Source organism: Camelus dromedarius, chromosome 9 (assembly GCF_036321535.1).
Source record: "Camelus dromedarius isolate mCamDro1 chromosome 9, mCamDro1.pat, whole genome shotgun sequence".
Lineage (NCBI taxonomy): Eukaryota > Metazoa > Chordata > Mammalia > Artiodactyla > Camelidae > Camelus > Camelus dromedarius.
This window is the reverse complement of record NC_087444.1, coordinates 31476632-31494070: the sequence shown is the minus strand read 5'-3', so window position 1 is coordinate 31494070 and position 17439 is coordinate 31476632. Positions and strand designations below refer to the sequence as shown.

The window sequence follows — 17439 nt, the reverse complement described above, 5'->3', positions numbered from 1 at the left end:
GAGAAAGTCACAAAGCTGTCACGTGTCTTTCATAGGAACATGGACAAACTTGGGGATCTCAGGGAAGGAGACATACAACCACAGGTATACAGGCTTTGCAGGTGAAACCCAGCATAAGTGAAATGGATCATTCTTGGTTCGTAACAGATGAACTAACGAGGACAATAAAAACACTGCTGGCACATGGAATGATCAAATTATGACTCCCATGGCTTTACAAAACCTCCAGGCAGAAGCTAACTCCAAAGGCTTAGTGTCATAAGGAGGTTCTAGTTTGTTAACCCTATAAAAGAGTTGTGTGTGTTAATAACATCACATTACACAAATGTAAATAAAAACAATAAAGCCAAGTAAGTAAGACATTAAATTAATAAACTGAAACAGAAACTTGCTGAATAAAATTTAGGTGAGCTGAACTGCACCTCTGGGGCAGGAACTGAGGGTGGGGCTGCACCTTGCTCTGCCACCATTCTGACCTAGTGCCACGCACCTCAACGGAAAAAAAATAGAAACAAAATCATCTTTCACACAGAGATTATTTTTTAAAGAATACCCTGTCTAGCATTATCCCCTCAAAATACAGGAAGCCTCCAGTTCTTTCCAAAATCCAGTACCCTAAATGAAAACAACTTTATCCCTCAAATCTTGCTGCCGATACGGGATGACCCTTGCAGATGTGATAAGTGTGAGAGGAAATTGCTGATTTTTCACCACAAGACCAACCTGGCAACCTTGTCCTATTTAACACCTACTGTTTCCTGTACTTGGGCAACCTGACTCTTTGAAAGGAAAAACTTAAAGGATAAAATACTTAATGTTTTTGTCTGTGACTCTCACAATCCACCCCCACAACTGCCCTCGCTTTTTAAATCTGGTAATATTGTTTGAATGGTATCAGGACATACTATTCATTCTTGAATATCATTTAAGTCTTAGGAGCTCATGTTTTGTCTCTCTGGATTATAGACTTCCTGAATCGTCCCCTCCCCAAACTACACCTTACAGTTCCTTTTCCAGCCCAAAGAACCCAGAACCCTTTATAATAGGAGATGTCAATAAGAGACTAGCTGATGGATTGACATATCAGCTACCTAGCTCTGTGATTCATTCATTTTCCTGAAAACTAATCTTAAAAGACAAATTGCTCCAGGCCATCATTAATCTCTCCCTGGTATACTTTCATTCATGTGGATGCTCTGAAAAATATATTACCCAAACGGCATTTTGTGCCTGCATTTCTTCATGGACGTGCACCAAAATAATCTGTATTAAAATAATCCTTGTTATTCAATATCTAAATCGATGTATTTCTTTGGCTTGTTTTGTAAAATTGAAACTGTATTTACACAATTTAAAGAGTCAAATTATTCTATACATTGTATTATCAAAACCAGCCTTCCCTTTCACCCCAACACCCATCACTCCCTAAGGAAATTCTTCCAATCCATTTAACTGTCTCTACTGTTTTTACCTTGCTGTCTCCACATACGGTTATAAAGCTATTTCTTAATTGTCATATTTAAGTAGTCTATTTGCCTTCCACAGTGGAAGCTCCCTTTCACTCCCCAGTCTTCCCGCCCAGACTCATACACCACCTGTCCCTCATCTTCCCCACACGGTTCTATGATCCTTTGGTTGGATCAGTATTGTTTCCACATTGTTTCTCTAGGTAAATATTATTCAAGCCAAGCCATGTACCATGGTAACCTCCTTCCTTTCTTGCACATTTTGTTTTTCCTACAGTTACTTCTGTTTTTTTGTTTGCTTAGTTACACGCTTATTGATACTTTATCTCCAAACTCTCTCAAACATCTGAATCTTCTATAAAGACATTAAACACTGGAATACACTAGGTATTTTTTCAATTTTCTCTTTTTGGAGACAATGCTCTGAAGCTCCAACCTGGACTGGTCTATCTTCAGGTCTGTCACATACATCTTCCTTCACCATCATCCCTCCGACGCCCTGGTTTCCTGGGTTGACTCTATTTCTCCTCCTCAGATAGGCTGAAGGTTTACTTTCACACTTGATGGCTAACTTGGGTACAGAATTATAGGCTAGAATTCTAAGAGATTCCAAGAGGATCATTTTCTTAAGAAATGGCAAGGCAATGCTGCACTGCCGTCGTCCAGTTCCAGAATCTAGTTTGCTGTCCCTGAGAAGTGTGACGCTATTCATATTTCTACCCTTTGTATGTGACCTGTTTTCTTTCTCTCTCTGGAAGGTTCTAGGATCTTCTCTTTATCCCTGGGTCTATCTTCATTCATATGCTAGCTACTTGGCAGCCCCTTTATCTGGAAATCTGTCACCTTCTTTGGGGAGTGAGCTTCCAGTTCTCTGCTGGGGAAGAGGAAAGGTAATAACTGTTCTGCCAACTAGGGCTGGGGACCTGGGGACCCCAGAAAGGCCATCAAACAATACTCCTGTTTTTGATCTCACCTTCATGTTACTTCCAGAGGTACCAGGTACCACTGAGCCCCGAGCCCTCTGAGGGTTCTGCCGTGTGTGTTGTTTTCGGCCTCCCCGTTCATGGTTCAACTTTCTTCCTGTAAAAATCAGCCACCACTAACCCATCTGCCTCCCAGGTCCCAAACTATATTGCCCACATCACCTCTCCTTGCATGGTTGTGCCTTTTTGGAAAAGCTCTATATAGACTCTGAGGTGGGGTCTAGGGGAGAGAGGAAATCAACATGTGTTCAGGCCACTGTTTATGTCCCTCTTCAGAAAACATATCTCCTCTTAACTTCTTTCATATCACAGTCTTGCTTTTCCTCAAAACTCACTGGTATCTCATTCTAAGTCTCTGTTTCTGGTTCTTCCTCCAAGACTCAAGCTCCAGGTTCTGGTTTCTCTCAAGGCCCAGTGGGAGAGGACTCTCTTATTTGCTCCCTCCCTACTCTTCCTCCCCACCCACTAGCTCCCAGGTAAGAGAACCCCATTCTCTCAGCTTGAATACCACTTCTGTGCTGTAGAGTCCCAAATTCTGAATGTTAGTTCTAAACTCTTCTTTAAGCTCCAGATTCACATCCAACTGTTTACATGACTTCTACAGCCTGAATCTCACCAACATTTCTGACAGTCCCAAACTGAGTTCTCAGTTTTCTTCCAATCTTTTCTAGCTTAGAATATGGCACCACCATTCATCCACTTGCTCAAGCTGGAAACTTAGGAATCTCCCAAGCTTTGTCTATTTTCCTCAAGCTCACATCCAGCTGGCTAGTAAGTCATATTGAGTCTACCTCTAAAATATGCTTTGACTCCATCCATCTCTATCTCACCTCCACTGATATCACCCTGAGATGAATGGCCGTCTTCCTTTGACGACCCTAACAGTCTTCCAACGATCTCTCTGCCTCTACCCCTGCCCTCCTCCAATCCTTTCTTCCTGTAGAAGCCAAAGTGATCCTCTTACAATGGAAACCATAGCATATCACTTACTTCTTAATGACCTTTGAAGCTCACCGTTGGACTAAGAATACAATCCAATTCTTGACCATGACTTTCAAGTCCCTAACAATCCTACAGTCCAATATCACACCACTCTTTTCACTGTGTTCTAGCCACACTGGTCTTCCTTCGTTTGTTTAAAATAACGTGTTATTTCTCCCACGGCCCAGCTCCCTCTGCATGGGATGCTCGTCTTGCTGCTCTCTGCACAGGTGGCCCATCCCATCCTTCAGATCTCAGCTCCTCAGACAGGCCTTCTTAACATACCTCAACACGTCTTCTAAAACTCTCCATCCCTGCCCCCTGGCCCCAACATCTTTTTTGTTTGCTCACAAATACTGATCACAATTTGTCATTATTTTTCTCCCCCACTGGTCTGTAAACTCCACAAGGGGAAGGAATGTGCTAGCACTGTGACTAAAAGAAGTCTGATCACTGTTAGTCGAATAATGGAATAAATATCCCTACTTCCCATCAACAGCTGAATACTATATATAAAATGTCTTCCATTACAATAAAATTTAATCTTCCCATAAAATTCAAGGGTTGTCAGAAGTTTGAAATAGACTCAAGGTGTTTGAGAAGTTCCTGCTTATAAATGAGAAACTGAAAGTTCATTCCAAGTACTATGTTACGGACACATTAAATTATGGTAACTTTCAAAGTGACAGGAAAAGAGAGAAATTCATATTCACCGATCCCTTTGTGAGGATCAGGGGGACAGGAGACAAACTTCAGCACTTCAGCTCGTTTCTCTCTCAGACCCCAGCGGTAGAGGATTTCTCCATAGCATTTCTTAAAGTCATCGAATTGCTGGGTATTGGCAGGGTCCAGAAGCCTGGGTCAAATTCAAAAGACTTCCAGTCAATTCGGTTAATTAAAAACAGGCTCAATACCACAAGCACTTAATCTACCTTTCTTAAAGCCAAAGTTCTGATTTTTGGAGAATTTAGTACCGTTAGAGTGCAGCTCCCACCTGGCAAGGGTGCTACCTTTTATTTTTATCGTGCTGGTCACGTTCTCCCTCACGAGGATCACTGTAGGTCAGACTCCCAAAGCGGATTTCTTCTGGTGAAGACTCTCCCCAAGGTGAAGACGTATGTTCTGTCTCTCTTCCCACTGAAGAAAATTAAATGGGAAGGGAAGACGGAAATCAGGGAAGGCATGGGAAATATCTGAAAACTCTCCTAATGCCACATATCTCCAATTTATTCCCTGGAAGAAAAATGCGCTAAGTTGAACATCCTGAGAAATAAAATGAAAGAGAACACTTTTCAAGCCTTACCTTTTTGTCAAGCTATTTATTATTAAGGCAGTTTGATAAATAAGGATACTTGATGATTAAGCAAATTCTGGTATAATGATATAGATAAAAACTCTTTACATGACATGAGAAAATGTTCATGGCACGGTAAAATAAAAAATGGAACACAAAATCACAAACAGAGAGAGACACACACACCTCCTCCAAAACAAAGACTAGAAGGAAATGTACTGGATTGTTAACAGATGTTATTACTAGGCAAGGGAATCAATGATTACTATTTTCTTCACTAATACTTTTTGTTTGTTTTTCTTCACTGGGCATGTGGTACTTTGGTAATCAAGAAAATTAGGAGTTCCAGCCCCAAGGACAGGCAGCGACCGCCTTCTTTCACCTGCTCAGCTGGTGACAGAGTAAGAAAGAGGGTCCTGAATTCCAGTCAAAATGGTGGAGTGGTAGGACCACGAGCATGCCTCTCCTAGCAACTACAACGAAACCACAACTGAATGCTAAACAACCATCGAAAAAAGACTGGAACCTAGCAAAAAAGATCTTCTGCAACTGGAAACATAAAGAGGGAACCACAGCAGGACAGTAGGAGGGGTGTGATAGCGATATAATTGGGCTCCATAACCCCCGGGTGGGCGAGCCACAAGCTGAAGATTTGTTAAGTCGCAGAGGCCCTCCCACAGGAGTGAGAGCTCTAAGCCCCACGTCAGGCTCCCCAGCTCAGGTCCCGGCATTGGGAAGGGAAGGAGACCCCAGGATATCTGGTTTTGAAGGCTGGGGGGCTTGGCTCTAGGAGCCTCACGGGACTGGGGGATATGGAGACTCCATTCACTTGAGAAGCATACACAGAAACTCACGTGCACCAGGTTCAGGGGCAGAGGCAGCGATTTCATAGGAACCTGGGCCAGACCTGCCTGCTGGATTTGGAGGGGACGTGGGGGATGGCTGCAGCTCACTCAGGGGCCATAAAGCTCATGGCAGACCTTTCGGGAGTATTCATCTACAGGAGCTTTCCTGGAGGCTGACATCTTGATTGGGTCATTAGCACCAAGACCTAGCCCCACCCCACAGCCTGTAGGGAGGCCTCAGGCCAAACAACATACAGGGTGGGAACACAGCCACACCCATCAGCAGACTTCCTAAGCTACAAAGGCCTCTAGACACAGCCCTACCAACCAGAGGTCCAGGACCAAGCTTCACCCAGCAGTGGGCAGGCACTGGCTCCTCCTGCCAGGAAACCTGCATAAGCCTCTAGTCCAGCCTTATCCACCAGAAGCAGATACTAGAAATAAGAGAACAATAATCCCAAAGCCTGTAGAAGGAATCCACACACAGAATGATAGACAATACGAGGCGGCAAAGGAATATCTCCCAGGCAAAGGCACAAAATAAAGTCCCAGAAAAACTAAGTGATGAGGAGATAGGTAATTTATCTGAGAAAGAATTTAAAGTAATGATGGCCAAGATGTTCAGAGAACTCAAGAGGAGTACAGATGCACAGAGTGAAGTTTTTAGCAAAGAGCTGGAAAATATAAAGAACACTCAGACAGAGTTGAAGAATAAAATCACTGAAATGAACAATACACTAGAAGGAACCAAGAATAGACTAAATGAGGCAGAAGAACAGAGATCAGTGAGCTAAAAGACAGATTAGTGGAAACCACTACTTTGGAACAGAAAAAAAAAAAGAATAAAAAGGAATGAGGATAGTTTAAGAGAACTCTGGTACAACATGAAGTGCTCTAATATTCACATTATAGGGGTCCCAGCAAAAGAAGGGGAGAGAGAGAGAAAGGCCCTGAGAAAACTTTTGGAGAGATAATAACCAAAAACTTCCCCAACTTGGGAAAGGAAACAGTCACCCAAGTCCTGGAAGCACAGAGAGTACCATACAGAATCAACCCAAAGAGGAACACACCAAGGCACACAGTCATCAAACTGACAACAATTAAGGATAAGGAGAAAATATTAAAATTAGTAAGAGAAAAGCAATGAATAACATACAAGGGAACTCCCATAAGGTTATCAGATGATCTTTCAGGAGAAACTCTACAAGCCAGAAGGAAGTGGCACGATATATTTAAAGTGATGCAAGGGGGAAACTTAAAACCAAGAATACTCTATCCAGCAAGGTTCTCATTCAGACTTGGAGAAATCAAAAGCATCACGGATAAACAAAAGCTAAAAGATTTCTGCACCACCAAACCAGCTTTACAACAAATGTTAAAGGACCTTCTGTAGTCATCAAATCATAAGAAAAGAGAACAAAAAGAAGAGAAAAAAAAAAAGAGACCTACAAAAGATTGCTTTGGCTGTTCAGGGTCTTTTATGGTTCCTTATAAATTTTGGTGTTGTTTGTTCTAGTTCTGTGAGGAATGTCGCGAGTATTTTGATGGGGGTTGCGTTGGATCTGTGGACTGCTTTGGGTGGTATGGTCATTTTGATAGTGTTGATTCTTCCAATCCAAGAGCACAAGATATCTTTCCATTCTTTGTGTCATTTCGGTTTTCAGAATATAGGTAACCTCCTTGGTTAAGTTTATTTCTAGGTATTTTGTTGTTTTTTATGTAATGGAAATGTCTCTGCCAGTTATAAAATTCTGGTTTTTGAAGTGAAAAAAAAAGTGAATGAAGGACCACAAATGGCAAAATATCCTTCTTTCTTAAGGGTGAGTTGTATTCCATTACATATATATGCTGCATCTCCATTATCTATTCAACTATTGATGTGCACTTAGGATGCTTCCATATCTTGGCAATTATAAATAATGTTGCTGTTAAAAAGAAAAAAAAAAGAAAATTAAGATCATTTTTTAGAAGAAATTTAAAAAACCCAGAAAATACAAAATACCTACTTGTTAAATAGACCTTTAAGGCCAGCTGGAATCAGGGTCAGTTTTATTTCTCTATATTGAAAGAAGTACACGAGAAGAGGCAGGTAAGAGGAAGGGGCATGTGCGAAAGGGAGAAGGGTGAGGTTTGGGGGAAGTCCCACTGTCATTTCTCAAGGTTACAAAGTGAAAAGCGACCCAGCAAGGCACAGAGACGTAGTGGAAACCAGCCTGTTCAAACAGGAAAGCCAAGCTCTTGCTGACTATGGTATCCCCATCACACTCAATTTAAAGAGAAATAAGAAACAAGGGAAAATATGCAGACTATTTATCCACTAAAGATTACATTTATCAAAGTACACATCACATTAAGAGTGTTAAAAACAGCACAGGCAAAGGCAGTTCTGTACCCACCTATGTTCCAGCCACCAGTGTTGAACCCTGGGTCTGACATGCTTGAGCAGGAACCAGAGGAAGTAAAGCTGGGCTGCGGAGCAAACGGGGGCTGCATGACAAGGCCATCCCCCAGGGAAAGCTGGCCTTTGGGCGAAATCAGGTTAAACCAGGAAACACCAGCTTACATATCGACTGTGGGACACCACGAGGTTGGCTGAACGGCTGGGAAAAGGCCCGAAGGGGTTGGGTATCCCCTGAGGCCGAGACTGGGCTTCAAACACACTGCAGAGCATGGCCAAAGTCTGCACATCCCGGAGTCGGCAGTAATGAGCCAACCTGGAGAAAAGGGGACAAGGAGAGAAGCCAAGGGTGGGAAGGAGGGACAACAGACACCATTACATGGTGGCTTGTTGCCATCGGGTAGGAAGGGGAATTCTCTTTTTTTTTCAGTTGAAGTATAGTTGATTTACAATGTTACAGGTGTACAGCAAAGTGATTCAGTTATACTTATATATATATAAATCTATTCTTTTTTGGATTCTTTCCCATTATAGGTTATTACAAGATAAGTGAACACAGTTTCCTGTGTTATATACAGTCAGCCCTGGCTGGTTATCTATTTTATATATGTTAATTCCAAACTCCTAATTTATCCCTCCCCAGAAGGGAGAATTCTTGATTCTGCCTCAAAAACCCCCATCAGGAACCAAGGCTTTCCACGGATGCAGTGGCTTGATCTCCTTTGAGTTTGGCTAACTGTGTTTGGGAGTAACATGTAATGGAGTATTACACATGACCCAGGTAACCAATATGAAAGCTCCCGGTTGGCCTCCAGGCCTGGGCTCAGACTGGAAAGTAGCTTCTCTGAGAACTAAGTAGACTTGACTCACATTCAAGTGCAGTCACACATGCTCTCTCAGCCTCCCCAACTCCAAGGAGGCATCACAGTGCTTTCTGGGGGTTCTGATGACCTCCATTCATAGAACCCAAGGCCAGGGGAAGGTGCTCCAAGAGCACGGTGCCACCACAGCATGGGAACAGGTCACAGACTTGGGAGGTGGCAGGGTGAACATGAGCTATTAAGTAAGGACAACAGGGAATGGTTTTAGCTTGCAGGTACTCGTATTCCCTTTGCTCCCTTCAGGACCACCGTGCTAGACCAGGAGACAGGGATCACAAGGACTTGGCCTTAGCAATGGAGTTAAACTGATACTTTCCTACCAAGCAATGTCTAATATTTTTTAAGGTGTTTTCACACTATCTTCTCAGCCCCAAACGAAGTGGGTAGAACACGCTCTAGCATCCCTGCATTACCACGAGGCAACTGAAGTGGGTGCCAGGTCTGGCCTCAACAGGTAAGTAAAGCAAACCCCCACCTAACAAGTAGAGCTGCTCTATCTCTGTCAGGACTTGGGCCTGTGGAGGTTCCAATGGTTGTACCTGGTTGTAAATCATTTTGCACATTGTGTTTCCAGTTTGCTGTATTTCGGTGCAGTAAGTCAAACACAAACTCAATGTTTTCATAAATTGCCTAAAGGGTAAAAGCATCATGGCCTTTGGAAAATATGAAGGCCAACATGCAATTCTCTTGTCTGCTTGCAGGGGCAAGACTCTACAGCACCCGAGAAATTTTCTACCTCAAGAACTCAAACACGGGGGTAGGATAGAGCTCAGTGATAGAGCACATGCTTAGAATGCACAAGGTCCTGGGTTCAATCTCCATTAAAATAATAATAATAGTTTTAAAATTAAAAAAAAAAAAAGAGCTCAAACTCCTGTGTTCAGACTGATGTGACTTCTGGGCCAAAGCACAACTCTCTAAAGGACACAGGATTCTGAAATCCTTGTGATAAATGACATCTATTGCATAGTTCCTCCTGCTGTAAGAAGTGAGTTCTGCATAGAAGTTCCTGCAGCACTGAAAGGAAAGGTCTCACATCCTCTTACCAGGCCTCAGGCCGTTGCACTTTTCTCTTAGACAGTAACACTGCAAGTGTTTACAGACCTAAAATTGACATCACTCATTTTCCTCACTTTTAGCTCTCAAAACCTACAGGGACTCCAGCAGCTGTCGCCCAAACGGATGTCGAGCCCAGGGTGTTTCCAAATCTGGGTCAGACTTCGGACCAAGGCAAAGATCTGTAGCTACCGTAGCCAGCGACCAAACCTGGACAGATCAAAGAGAGACACCCACACTCAGACCAGGGAGCCCAGGCCAGGGAACCATGGAAGCACAAGAACCCCCCTCTCCTCCACCCACAGCCCAAAGCCTTGCTACTCTGCTGGCGGCCAAAGCTGGGAGCTTACTGAAATGCAGAACTTGAGGCCCCACTCCAGACCTACTGAATCATAATTTGCATTTTAGCAAGATTCTTGGGGGACATGTATGCACATTTGAAAAACACTCTCCTTAAAAACTTTTTATTAAGCAGACTTCAGAGAAATGACACCAGGCAATAACTTTATTGGGCAGTCTATTTAACCACTAGCTCATGTGACTTTTTCTGCTGCTTCATTGCGAACTGGCAGGGAGGGAAAAAAAAAAATGTATTCGGTATCATACTTAAGCTCTGTCCTTTGCCCAAATAATGAAAAACCTTGTGGCTTCCGTGACAAGTTTTAGCGCACTCTCTGAAGCTACAGAAAAATAGGCCAAGACAAAATAGACTCGGCTTCTTTTTGTTGACATCAAATCTTGGGACTATCTCCAGACTTGAAATCTCATGGGACTTAGAGTCATCAAGCAGAAACTCACGTCCATGAAGCTTTACTAAATCCAAGATCTAGCACACGCTAAATACATCATTCCTTCAATAGAGCCCCTTCTCCTCCATACCTTTAAAAATGGAATACTACTTTTGGGAAATCTTTGTTAGTAGCAATATATCACTGTATGCCCACTAACTGGAAAGCTGTACTAGACTCCAAGATAAACTCAAAAGGAAGAAGATACAGACTTTGAATCAAGGAGTTTAAAATAGAAGAAAAAAGAATAAGCAAATAAAAATACTGAAAAACAGGTATAGAAACACATCAGATAAGTGAAAAAAAAAATCAATTAAATCGTGTGGCACCAACATACTTAAATAATGCCCACGAGTACTGGTTCAGGTGAGAAACATTCATGTCTATAACCAGTGGCACATCTGGATGGTTGCTAAAGGAAGTTAATGGGTTTCTGGGATAGGAAAGTTTGTTTACTCCCCCGGTTGACAACTTGGGCACATTATTTCCTCACTTCTAACACACATTTCCTAAATGCCTTCAAAAGAAATAGCTGACACTGAGGTTTATTTATTTCTGCAGCTCTCTGCAAAAGGATATACACATCATCTTCAAAATGTGCACAAAGAATTTTAAAAAAATTCTCCAAGCATCTGCACCAATGTCAGTTCCATCTCATAAGCAATGCCAAACCACAATGATGACTATAATTGCAAGAACGGCAGCAATAACTTACCACATATTGGGTATTTACCATCTACCAGATACAGGAATGGAAATTTTACAGGTTACCTTTTTTAGTTCCTGTAAGGACCTTAGAAGTATTCAGTTTTGTTTTGTTTTGGTTTATTTATTTATTTAACACAAGGACATCTATTTTCATAGAAAAAATAGGGAGGTATAGCCAACCAAGAGTTAAAGTTAACAATGGCAATCTCTGGGGAGGTGGGTATAGCTCAGAGGTAGAGTGCATGCTCAGTATGCACGAGGTCCTAGGTTCAATCCTCAGTACCTCCATTTTAAAAGTAACCCCCCCCCCCCGCCAAAACAAACAATGGCAATCTCAAGAGCGGCGGATTACGGGGGAAGCCCACAGTCTACACTTTCCTAATGTTTGATGCAGCTTGTTATCTTTCCCCTACAAATAGCTTGCGTTAAGTTTTATCATCATCGGTTTAGGAGCAACGTAATTGCATCCTTCAGAATGGCACCGTGCCCTCTGGGTGTGCACCCGGGAAGGCCGGCGCCTGCAGGTTGTGGGCACTTGCTCGTCCCACACTGCGTGAACAACTGCACAGAAGCCACGCGAGTCCCAAGGAGGCGCACGCAGTCTGAGACCAGTGAGGGTGCGGGGATGCCCTCGCCCTAAAGTCTTCCTTATCAGTGTTGGATTGAGGGAAAGGAACCGAGCAGAAGGATCTTTTGAACCTCCATAAGCCCGGTTCCATTCCCGTCAACCTTGCAGCCTCCCGGTTCTGCTTCTACCTCTGGGCAGGCCGGGTAGGATGTGACCGCCGCGGTCCAGGAGCCTCCCGGACGCACTTCATCTCTTATTTTCCTCACAGCCGCTCCACGAGGAAAAACATGCCCTGACCAGGGCAGGAACTCCCCAGGCACCCTGGTCCCGCGGAGAATGCGGCTGGCCAGGCCTTCGGCTTGCGACGCAGACCTTGGAGGACGCCCCGGCCACTGCTAACGGCCGTCTGGTCCGCACAGTTCCCAGGCGTCGCGCGACAAGAGCCCACTAAGCACACGCGCGGGAAAGCCCCTGCGCATGCGCATGCCCATCTGTAACTTCCCTATTTTACAATTGAGGAAGCGGACGTTTAAGATGATGAAATGGTTCTCTAGGCTTGCACAACCCCCAGAGTGACAGAGCCCTGGTGTAAACCCAGGAGTGTCTGAAACCGAGGGAGTGTCTTTCCACATTTCTCAGACTAGCCCGACCTTCCAAACCAACCCTGCCAGAAAAGTACTGGAAATTTAAAAAGGAAAAACAAAAATAAAAACACTTTAGGAAATCATTTTTCCTCAGAGAATACTTTTTCAGAATATGAACCAATCTTCTCATCCCCTCTACGAAGTAATGACTATTGTGGGTGTCATTTTACAAATACACACAGAGGCTGAGAGAGCCCGAAATTCTGTGCCCAGGGCTACACCACTGCTGAGCGGCAGCGGGCCTGCGCCTCCAGTCAGAAATTCCACACTATTTTATTTCCCCTACTTCGTTTTGCCTTCTCAGTGTTTGCAAAATTTTAGCTGGCTGGGTCCTTAAAGAAATAGATTAAATCTGTGACTCAAGTTTCACTTAAAAGGGTTTGGGGCAGAGACAGGACAGTGTTTACTAGGAGACAAATGGAAATCTTTAGATTTTTAATCAGGTAAAAATCAAGGGAAGGTCTTAGCTCTGGATCACTCGGAGGGTTCTAAGGAAAACTAAGCAGACAGGACAATAGTACTTTCCATCACTCAATCTAACCTTCCTATTAAAGAATAGAGGGTGCAATGGAGATAGAACATAGGTTAGTGGCTGCCGAGGGCTGGGTTGGGGAAGAGGACACTGACCGGTGATAGATAAGGTGTGTGGGCTGCCTTTATAGGGTCATGGAAATGTTCCAAAATTGCAGTGATGGTTCCGAAACTTTGTGAATATTCTAAAAGCCACTGAATGGTACACCTTAAGTGAGTGAAATGCATGGTCTATGGACTTTAATCTCAATAAAGATGTTAAAAAAAATATAGAGATATATATATATATATGTAGATATATAGATATATAGATATAATATATAGGAGCAACTTGCTTTAATGCAATGATGTGTTTCCAGCAAAGATGAAGGAAATTTAAAGTTTTGTAATATTACATCATATTTAAAAACTGAATATGTCTCCATCTTAAGGAATGCTTTGATAAACCTTTTATGAAATGAAGCATTTTTAAAAGTAAAAACACAAGGAGCAGGGGAAAATACAGCAGTTGTAGAGCACATGCTTAGCATGCGTGAGGCCCTGGGTTCAATTCCCAGCACCTCCACTGAAAAAAAAAAAGTAAAAAACAGAATTGAGGGTGTAAATAACAAAGATACAGATATCCACATTGAAGTATATTACAATCACCACGGCACTAGCATAGAAAAGATCTGTTATGAAAATACTTAGTAAATGCTTTAGGGCCTTCTCAACTAAGCACCAATAAGAAAAATAGCCAAGGGATTTAGACAGCTGTTCTAGCCCTGTAATTTGGCAAAGAAAATAGGAAAGGAATTACAAAACAGGAGGCACACCTTGAAATGTCACTCAACCACAACTATAAAGTGAAAAGAACCTGCTCAAAAAGACAAATCCAGATCTCCAACCAAAGGGATGGAAAAATACCTGGACAAGATCCTTCCTCCCAACAAGCAAGGCGGAAGTAGCATTCTTCTGACATGTTTCTTGAATGTCATTCACATTCAATCTAAAATTAAAAAAGAATTTTAAAGTTTCTTTCCAGTCTCACTTCCTAAATCAATTACTCCTGGTTTAACAGATAAACTAAACACTGCGTCATTAGTTGCCACTCACAATGTTTTATTTGTATTGGCACTAAGTTCCCTTTCAGTGCAACGGGTTACCTACAGCTGAAGTGATGCTGTGAGTTCAGGCCTAGGGAAGGTGAAATTGCTCACCTCTTCAAAGTCAGGGGAGGAGGCCAGACTCAAAGACCAATTTGCCAGCCAGCTTTTCTGGGAAGTTCCCCAAGCTTAAGGGTTGAATAAAAACTGATTTAGATAACGTGTAATATTGACTATAGTTTCTAACGCAAGGAGTAGTATGCCGTGTATATATAACAGAAAAATATTTTTTGTTATGTGTTCAAGTTCAGGAAGAAGGGGAACCACAGGCCAGCTTCTGTGTGCCTGTCACTCACCTCCCAACTCCCTTCAACCAAAGTGGCTCTGCTTTGAACTGTTTTACATATTGAATGTAGGATGCAGAATTCTGAGACTGTTCACAAGATTTCTGCCCCTGCTGGATGCACTTTGTATGAACCCTCCCTTTAACTGGCAAGACCAGTAAATACTGATGGGATATCACTCCAAAGATCATCAAAGGGAGATTCTCCTGGGTGGGCCTGACCTAATCAGGTGAGACCATAGCTGGGGAAGCATCAGACACTCCAACTGGTATCAAAGAAGATGAACCTCCCAGAGTTCTCTGGCTGCAAGGAACTGAATTCTGCTAACAATGTGAATGAGCTTGGAAGCTGGCTGACTCTGTGATTTCAGCCTGGGGAGACCCTGAGCAAGGACCCAGGTAAGCCACGCCCAGACACCTGACCCAGGAAAACTGTGAGATAATCAATGTGTGTTGTTTAAGTCATCAGGTTTGTGGTCATCTGTCATGCGGCAGAAGAAAGCTAAGGCACTGTGCTTCTCCTAAAACTGCTTTTGAAGAGAGGATACCAGTATCTTAAAAATAAATGACTCTGATACTCATGTCTCAGTGAGAAGCACGGTGCAGCTGAAATTTTGAACTTACATGTACAGTTCTCCCAGTGACTTGTGAACAGGAAGAAGGCAGGCGATATCCTGAATGATCACTTTCCCAGCAGCCTTGATTGGTCGATTGCCAGAGTCTGATCCCTCACGCTTACTTTTCCACCTCCTTGATTTCTGGGGGAGACAACAAGATATAACTAATGGGGACTTGGATGCATGGAAACCTAGGGCAGCAGAGCATAGCACAGCTGGGTCATTGGTAATTTGCAGAGACTTTGCATTATATCATGCCCACAATTATATTAATCAGCATCTGTAGGAAATAAAAGGATGACAAAGGGCATTGAGCTCGTGGTCCAAAGTCCTAATAGGAAAATAAGCACTCACTGCAGTGCTCTATACATTCTGCAGGTGCTCAAAAATAGATACCTTGAATTAAAAAGAATAAAGAAAGGAAGAACGGCTGGTAAATAAGTTAGTAAAGACCACAAAAGTGTGGGAGAAGAGCAACTTTTAAGGTTGGCTTCAGCCCTAGGTTCAAAGTTCTTGCTTGAAACTAATCAGAGTCTATTTTTTCTTTTCTTTTCAGTTTTAATAGGATTTGTTGAAAATTTAACTCAGACATAGCAGTGTGGGATCTGCAAAACTTCATCATTGGGAGGCAGACAGAGAAACTTAGCAGCTCAAGGAGAATCACCCTGTTTTTCCTAGTAGATTTGAATTATCTCTAAAATTGACCATTTAGAGTGTCAAAAATACCTGAGCAGAGGGACCTGGGTAATGGACGTGGAAGATCATGAGCAATTATCCTATTTCCCCAGAGCCTTCCCGACAAAGGGCCACAGAGAAGCCTGTGTGTGAGAAATGAGAGACGTCCTGGAAAATGAGAATTATGAGAGCATAGCCCCATCTAGTATCTTCAAAATGCCAACCAGCCAAGGGAGCAACATTCTATTTTACTATATTGCCAGCAGTTGGAAAGGGGAAGCAAAGTGATTCAGGAGGGAAGTGACATATTTATTAACAAAGAAGGCAAAAGGAATGAGTGAAAGGGTCTGTAATGTGGAGTCAGAAAACCAAGATTTGCTGGTCTTATTACCACATGCATTGGCTCAGTGTGACCCTGGGCATGTTCCTTTTTTGCTGCAAATTCAGGCTCAGGTCACTCTCCCTTTGCTCATTGGTCATTTTGGGCTCATGATGAGCTCTGTGGTTCTAATTTCAAAAGGTTAATCAGGGGACAATGAAAAGGTAAAATTGTAAAGTATAAACTGAAAAAGTATAATTTAATTATCTATAACTGTTACGAATGTACAGAAACTCTTGGGTATGTAGATTAGATCATTATTTAGATAACTCCCAGATAAATTCATTTTCCACCAGTGATTTTTATATAATCGCTCCTCCAGAAATTCGTTACTCTATATTCAGGCATTTCTGAGATGTCCCATCTAATCCCCAAAGTTGTCCAATGCATCTAACTTCCTATAGGATTAGTAAGTGTCATGGAACCTACTAAACCCAGGACACTCAGACTCAGCACATGGCAAGTAAATGCAGACATTGAGCTAAAGTATCTGAATTGTTCATCATAATTTGTAAATACATATGCCACATTATCAATTTTGAACCTTAACCCATTTGGTCTTAGAATCAGTTCAGTTACTATTTATCCATACACAAGTCATTGTTCTGCAATACAAAAGGAAGCTTCAGCTATTCCTGGCAGGTAGCCCTTCAGTTCTCTGCTAGCCCTGTTTATTTTCTAAAGAAGATCCCTGATGTGGGTGCAAATAAGGGGAGAGTGGGTTCAAGAGCAAACAGCCTATTAGAATGGGCTGAAGCCAGGCAATGACAACCCACACAAGACGGTGTCGTCCCACGTGCACAAAGCACATTGTCCAGTTTTAGGCAGGGTGACTCGGAGTACACTGACCCAGCAGACAGGAACCAGCATGACGTGGTTAACTGGAACAGGGAGGGCCTAAGTCCACAAACTCATTCCACTGTGATTTTCCTCCAGGTTTCCAGAAGTTTAAAAATCCTAGGAAATGACACACCCACAGATCCCATGTAATGAGTCATCTCAAATGAGATTTAGGGTACTGGATTTTTTCCTAAAGGCAGAAAGAAAAGAGCTACACTAAAAATATTCTGCCTGGAATCAAAAAGGATCCACTTAATTTCTTCTGGGTTGTTTGAAAGGCTTCTAAAACACTGTTCCAGGCACTCAGTCTGGCTCCTTATTAAAAAGAAAATGAGAAGCCCTTGAACAAGTGAGCAA

General features: G+C 42.6%; 1 protein-coding gene across 8 annotated transcripts in view; it reads right to left on the bottom strand.

Moving 5' to 3' along the window:
• The window catches only part of WDR59 (WD repeat domain 59), a 75975-nt gene that overhangs the window by 6990 nt on the left and 51546 nt on the right, over positions 1 to 17439 (bottom strand). For 3 of the 8 annotated variants that reach the window (XM_010991859.3, XM_010993215.3, XM_064488964.1), the window contains 7 exons: positions 15196 to 15329; positions 14050 to 14131; positions 10002 to 10114; positions 8133 to 8283; positions 7966 to 8038; positions 4441 to 4567; positions 4144 to 4286 (listed from right to left, as the gene is read on the bottom strand). In XM_010991859.3, coding sequence (XP_010990161.3) covers positions 4144 to 4286; positions 4441 to 4567; positions 7966 to 8038; positions 8133 to 8283; positions 10002 to 10114; positions 14050 to 14131; positions 15196 to 15329 — 823 coding nt within the window. Of the gene's footprint in view, positions 1 to 2439; positions 2547 to 4143; positions 4287 to 4440; positions 4568 to 7018; positions 7495 to 7575; positions 7627 to 7965; positions 8039 to 8132; positions 8284 to 10001; positions 10115 to 14049; positions 14132 to 15195; positions 15330 to 15364; positions 16007 to 17439 lie in introns of those variants that run through there. The other 5 variants (XM_064488963.1, XR_010382268.1, XR_010382267.1 and 2 more) reach the window with 5 other exon arrangements.